The sequence below is a fragment of the Ciconia boyciana genome, chromosome 22 (assembly GCF_034638445.1).
Source record: "Ciconia boyciana chromosome 22, ASM3463844v1, whole genome shotgun sequence".
Classification (NCBI taxonomy): Eukaryota; Metazoa; Chordata; class Aves; order Ciconiiformes; family Ciconiidae; genus Ciconia; species Ciconia boyciana.
The window spans coordinates 3,414,025-3,420,158 of NC_132955.1; the positions used below are offsets into that span (position 1 = coordinate 3,414,025).

Genomic DNA, 6,134 nt, shown 5'->3' on the forward strand with positions numbered 1-6,134 from the left:
CCCGCAGGGTCTGGCCCCTCGCCACCGCCAGCCCTCCAATAGCCCAGCCCGCTTCATCGCCAAGGGCCACCGTCCCTCCGCACGCCCTGGCCACGCACACGCGTGTGCGCACGCCTGCTCCTGTCTCGGTGCCACACAAGAGCACACGCGTGTGCGGGGCAGCGGTGCTGGCAGGCTGCCTGCCACACCGACGGAGGGGGGTCAGCTGTCCCCAAGTGTCCCCCCAAGTGGCCCCCCAAGTGGCCCCCCTACCCCGCTGTGCCCCGTCCCGTGCCACGGATGCCATCCCCCTGCTCATGAGTGGGGGCACCACCCAGGGGACACCCCACCGGCCCCCCCCAGCAGCCCCGCTCCTCCCCGCGTGCCAGAGGGGCTCGGAGCCATGGGGTCTTGGTGGCAGGAGGTGGCTCTGTTCCGGGGTCCCCCCCCCGTGTCCCCAGTGGGACCCCCCCAGGCGGCCCCCCCGGCCCGGCCAGCCCCGCTGCCTCCGTCAATCAGCCCTGGCCCCGCTCCCGGGCCGTGGCGAAGATGGAGGCCCCCGAGCTGCTCCGGCTCTGGGTGCTGGCAGGCGAGTGACAGCCCTGTCACCCCCCGGGGGGGACACGGCCGGGCCGGGGGTACCCCCAGCGGGGAGGGGATGGGGGGGACCCCCGGAGCGGGGTGGGGACGGGGAGGCGCCGGCAGGAGGGGATGGGGGGGACGTGGCTGCAACGTGACAGAGCTAAATAAAGCCGTCCTGTCCCTGGTGCCAGCTGGGTTTGGGACGGGGGGGGGGACCGGGTGGGACCTCTCCGTGATGGGGCCAGGGCAAAGGACGGTGCTGTCACCATCCCCTCCAAAATGTCCCCCACCCCGTTGTCCCGGGACACCTGGCACCGCAGGGACGCGTTTCTGCCCCAGCCGGGTGTCCTGGGGGGGGCTGTGGGCATGCGGGCCGTCCCGGCGTCTCTGGGCAATGGGGAAACTGAGGCAGGGAGGAGCCGTGTTCCCCAGCCCTGGCTCTAGCCCTGTGCCTGGCTGCAGCCGTGGCCCTGGGGAGGTCCCGGGCCGCCCTCCCCGACCACCGCGTCTCCTCCGAGACCGGAACCATCTTCGTCCACGAGCTGGAGCGGGAGCTGTTCCAGGAGGCCTTCCTCACCGGACGCGAGGATGACGGCGGTGAGGGCCAGGCCAAGGGGAGTGGGGACGAGGGGGTGTCCTGCAGTGCCTGGGTTGGGAGGGGGGTCTGGGACTGCTAATGGGGGCCACTGGCTAATGCCTGCGCCCCACCAGGCGTGACCCCAGCTGGGCCATCTGTCCCTCCCCCCCTCCCTCCCTCCCTCCCTCCATCTGTCCATCCATCCATCCATCCTGCCCTCCATCCCACCCTCCACCCCTCCATCCCCCACCCACCCCTCCACCCATCTGGGGACCCCCGAGCGCCGCCCCATCACGCTCCAAAAGGGGAGCAGGACCCCCTTGGTGCACAGTGGGTGCAGGGACCAGTCGTGCTTCCTTGGTGGGACCAGTTGGACGGGGAAGGGCTTGCAGGTCCGGGGTCCACCCGCGGCACAGCCTGGTGGCATGCATGTCCCCATGTCTGTGTCCGTCCCCACCCGTCTGTGTGTCCCGGTGCCCAGCAGCCGCCCCCATCACCTTCCAAGCCCACCTCCAGGACCACCCCGACCTGCCGCGGTGGCTGCGGTACATCCAGCGTGACCCCCACCAGCCGGGCTACCTCTACGGCTGCCCCACGGCCACCGAGGTGGGCACCCATGCCATCGAGGTAGGTGCCCACCCTCACAGCCCCGTGCCAGGGGGTGACACGAGGAGGAGGGGCTGGCACCTTCGGCGGTCTCTCCTTGGCTTGCAGGTGCTGGCGTACAACCGGCACACCTACGAGACGGCGGCACAGCGTCTCATCATCACCGTCATCCCTGCTCCAGGTAAGGGCTGTGCACCCCCACATCGCACCAGGCTGACCCGGAGCCCCCTGCGATGGGCGCGGGGTGTCCCCAGAGGTGCCACGTGTCCCCCGCAGGCAGGGAGCCGCCGTACCAGGGCGAGTTCCTGGTGGGCAACAGGAACGTGGAGGAGCTGCTGCCGGCGGCCACGCAGGAGATCTTCCTCCAAGCCACAGCCAGCGTCTGGGAGCGGGACGACCTCCGTGTCATCAACATCACCTCCGCCCTGGACCGGGGCGGCCGCGTCCCGCTGCCCATCGAGGGGCGCAAGGAGGGGTACGGGCAGACCCGGGGGGTGCTGGGGTTGCTCCCAGGCAGACCCCCAGCTTCTGTGCATGGGGTTTTGGGAGGCCACCTCCAGCCAGCGCCCCCCACCCCGGCAGGGTGTACGTGAAGGTGGGCTCCCACGGCACCTTCTCGCCGTGCCTGGCATCGGCTGCCTCGCCGCAGAGCCGCTTCCGCTGCAGCCTGGGCCAGCAGCCCCTCGCCTCCTGCTACGACACCTTCGCCCCCCACTTCACCATCCGCTGGTGCAACCTCACCCTGGTGAGACCCACGTTCCCCCTCCACCCCATGCAACAACACCTGCCGGGACCCCCCACCCCCCCCTAACCATCACCCCATTGCAGCTGCAGGTCTGGCCCAGCCCCACGTCGCCGGGGCCGGCGTGGGGTTCCGGGGTGCTGGAGGAGGGTGGGGATTTCCAGCCCCCCACCGAGGTGCCCCCCCGGGACCTGCTGCCCGGGTACCTGGTGACGCTGCTGGTGCCGCTGGCAGTGGCCGTGCTGCTCTGCCTGCTCCTGGGCTACCTCATGTGCTGCCGCAGGGAAGGAGTGTGAGTCGGGGGGGGCGTGCTCAGGGTGGGGGTCCCCCCACCCCAGCCAGGGCATGGGCACCCCAGGTTGGGTGCCCCTTCCCCGGCCATCATAGCCCCAGGACAACCTGGGGGTGGTGAGAGCCCTTCTCACCATCTTTTTTTTTTCCCCACCCCTTTTTCCTCTGTTTTGTAGGCAAAAACGGGACTTGGAGACGTCTGAGTAAGTCCCTGTGCCCAGGCTGAGCCCCGCGGGTGCTGGGGGGCTGCTTTTGGGGGGGGGGTGTCATGGCCAAGCACGGGGAGGGCCAGCAGGGATGGGGACGGGGAGCGGTCGGCTGTCGGGGGGATGTTATGGAGGTGGTAGATCCTAAAGGTCTCCCCATCCGAAAGGGGCCCCCCCAGCCCCCCTCCTCCTCTCCCCACACCTCGGCGCCCCCCAATAACCCCCCACAGACGCGGGCTGGAGCACAAGAGCTGTTTTACTTCTCTGATAGCCTCGACCAGACTCAATACCAGCAAGGAGGACCCCAATGATGGGGAGCAGACCCCAGTGATGGGGGACAGACCCCAATGATGGGGAGCAGACCCCCAATGATGGGGAGCAAACCCCAATGACGGGTGGGCAGACCCCAATGATGGGGTGCAGACCCCAATGACGGGTGGGCAGACCATCAATGATGGGGTGTAGACCCCAATGATGGGGTGTGCAGACCCCCAGTGATGGGGTGCAGACCCCAATGATGGGTGGGCAGACCCCAATTACAGTGTGCAGACCCCAATGATGGGGTGCAGACCCCAACGACGGGTGGGCAGACCCCCAATGATGGGGTGCAGGCCCCAATGATGGGTGGACAGACCCCAATGATGGGGTACAGACCCCAGTGATGGGTGGGCAGACCCCCAACGATGGAAGGCAGACCCCAGTGATGGAGGACAGACCTCAATGATGGGGTGCAGACCCCAAAGATGTAGAACAAACCCTAATAATGGGGTGCAGACCCCAGTTATGGGTGGGCAGACCCCAGTGATGGCGGGGCAGACCTCAATGATGAGGGACAAACCCTAATAATGGGGGAACAGAGCCCCCCAAGCCCCTCCCCAAAGAACGGGGGGGCACAGCACCCGGTTCTCCTTCCCCCTCAGCATCCAGCTTGTCCACCACACCACCATCCACGGTGACACGGAGGAGCTGAGGCACATGGCCGGCAGCCGGGACGTCCCACGGCCCCTTTCCACCCTTCCCATGTTCAACGTCCGCACGGGTCAACGCATCAACCCCATGCCCGGTCCCCCGGACGGTGCCCGCGTCCCCCTCCTCCCGCAGTGAGCCGGGGCGGTGGGTACCGGGGTGACACCAGGATGATGCTGGGGAGGGGGGGGGACACAATCCCAGGGATGGGGATGGACAAAGGGGGTGTCATGATGCTTTTGGGGGACTTCGCAGGGGACAAAAGCCCGGCAGCGGGCAGAGCCCAGCCGGACGGGCGAACGCCCGTCCGGCTGGGCTCTGCCCGCTGCCGGGCTATTGCCTGGAGGATTTTGGGGGGCTACATGGGGGGGGTCATCACCATCCATGTGCATCAGTAGGACACCTGCATCCTATTCCCTTCCCCTCCAACCTCATCTGTCCCACCCGGCCTAATGAAACCCTTAAATAAGAGCTGTGGGCGCATCATAACCCTTTTTTTTTTTTTTGGGGGAGGGGGGAATAAGCTCTTTTCTTCTCATTTTCCAGGTGATGTGGGTGGCTTTGTTGCTGTCACCTCCCCGGGGGTGACCCCGCTGTGGGATGGGGGCTGGAGTGGGGTTTGTCTGATAAAGTGGCTGTTTAGCGATGAGACGTGGCTTTTCTGCTTTATTTTTAGCCCCCTGCAAGCAGTCCAGCCTGGTCCTGGTGGCTGTGGTGGTCTTGAGGGGGGTGTGGTGGTTTGGGGGAGATTTTGGGGTGCAGCCTGCTGCTGGGCTCCTTCTGGCTGCAAACAATGCCCTGAGTTTGCCAGTTCTCTGCCCCAGCCAGCCCCAAAGCTGGAAGTGCCCTGGGGCTGGGGTCCCACTGGGGGGGGTTCCTGGTCTGTCCCTTCTGCTGGGGGGGGGGTCCTGCTCCCCTCTGCCCCCTCTTCGGCTGCTTTGCTCCATCTGGGTGCCCCTGCTTGCGCCCGCTCCCACCCTGCTCCATCCATGACATCCCCCCCAAGGGCTTGGGCTGACCCTGTCCCCCCCCAACAGCCCTGTGCAGAGGGAAAGGGGCTCATGGAGAGCAGGTTGGGGACAGGGACAACGGGGAGGGACACAGTCCCAGGGACTCAGGATGGCACCCCAATGTCCCCCGGCTCACCTGGGTGCCTGTGTCCGGCAGGGATCTCGCCTGGAGCCCCCGGCTGCTCCGGCCGCTGGCCCCTTCCACCGCGCAGACCCACTCAGCATCCTGCTCAGCACCCCCATAACCCCTCCCTGCCCTCTCCAGGGGTCCCCCCCAGCCCGGCCCCGGCCCCTCGCCTCCAAAGAAAGAGCCTCTTTCACGGTGGCCCCCCCCCTTCTTGCAGGGCAGGCGCCAGGGTGGGGGTTAGGAAAACACGGGGGCCCAGGAGGAACAAGGGGAGCCATTGACGGGCTGGGCAGGCGAGGAGAAAGGCGGCATTGAGGCCCCATCCCGCTGCCCGCGCAGCCCCCCCACTGCTGCCGGGGTCTCGCTCGTGCCCACCGTGAAGGTGCCCGGGGAGAGGCGAGCGTGGCACACGCTGGGCACGGTCCGGCCCGGGCACACGCGTGTGCTGCTGGCGGCTGCCCGGTTCCCTTTGCACGAGTGAGTGTGCGCAGCGGGCGCTGGTGCTGGGTGGTGCTGGCACGGGGGGGGGAACCCACTGTGGGTGCGGGGGGCTTGCACGGTGGCGCACACGGATCCCGTGGCACACGCATGGTGGCACACACGCATGGTGATGCACACGCTTGGTGGCACACACGCATCCCGTGGCACACGCACGGTGGCACACACGCATCCCATGGCACACACGCATGGTGGCACACACACATGGTGGCACACACACATCCCATGGCACACACGCATGGTGGCACACACGCGTGGTGGCACACACGCGTGGTGGCACACGCGCATGGTGGCACACCGGTTGCAGCCCAGGGCGAGCACAACCCCCCTGCCCCCATTTCGGTGCATCTCTCTGCGCCCTCCCTCACCCAGCTGCAATGTCTGCGCCTTCCCTCCCCCCTCCCCACTCCCCAACTCTTCCTTTTGGGGGGGCACCCTGGGCTGAGTGCCCCCAGCCTGGCCTAGGCTGTCCCCCAGCCCCCCTTCCTCCCCTTGCTGCCCCCCACATGTCCCCATTTCTTACCCCCATTTGGGGAGGGGACACACACCA

General features: G+C 67.6%; 1 protein-coding gene across 3 annotated transcripts; it reads left to right on the forward strand.

Moving 5' to 3' along the window:
- The first annotated feature begins 475 nt into the window (after window positions 1-475).
- Window positions 476-4,553, forward strand: SGCA (sarcoglycan alpha). 3 transcript variants are annotated; one of them, XM_072885648.1, is made up of 10 exons: window positions 476-568; window positions 1,024-1,158; window positions 1,620-1,765; window positions 1,853-1,925; window positions 2,021-2,219; window positions 2,327-2,489; window positions 2,573-2,778; window positions 2,954-2,980; window positions 3,904-4,096; window positions 4,496-4,553. In XM_072885648.1, exons 1-9 carry the CDS (start codon window positions 529-531, stop codon window positions 4,085-4,087), a joined length of 1,173 nt encoding a protein of 390 aa, XP_072741749.1. In that variant the 5' UTR covers window positions 476-528; the 3' UTR covers window positions 4,088-4,096; window positions 4,496-4,553. The 3 variants fall into 3 exon arrangements, with proteins under 3 accessions (XP_072741749.1, XP_072741748.1, XP_072741750.1); XM_072885647.1 differs by lacking the exon at window positions 4,496-4,553 and having other exon boundaries at window positions 3,904-4,173; XM_072885649.1 differs by lacking the exon at window positions 4,496-4,553 and having other exon boundaries at window positions 1,623-1,765; window positions 3,904-4,173.
- Window positions 4,554-6,134: the final 1,581 nt, after the last annotated feature.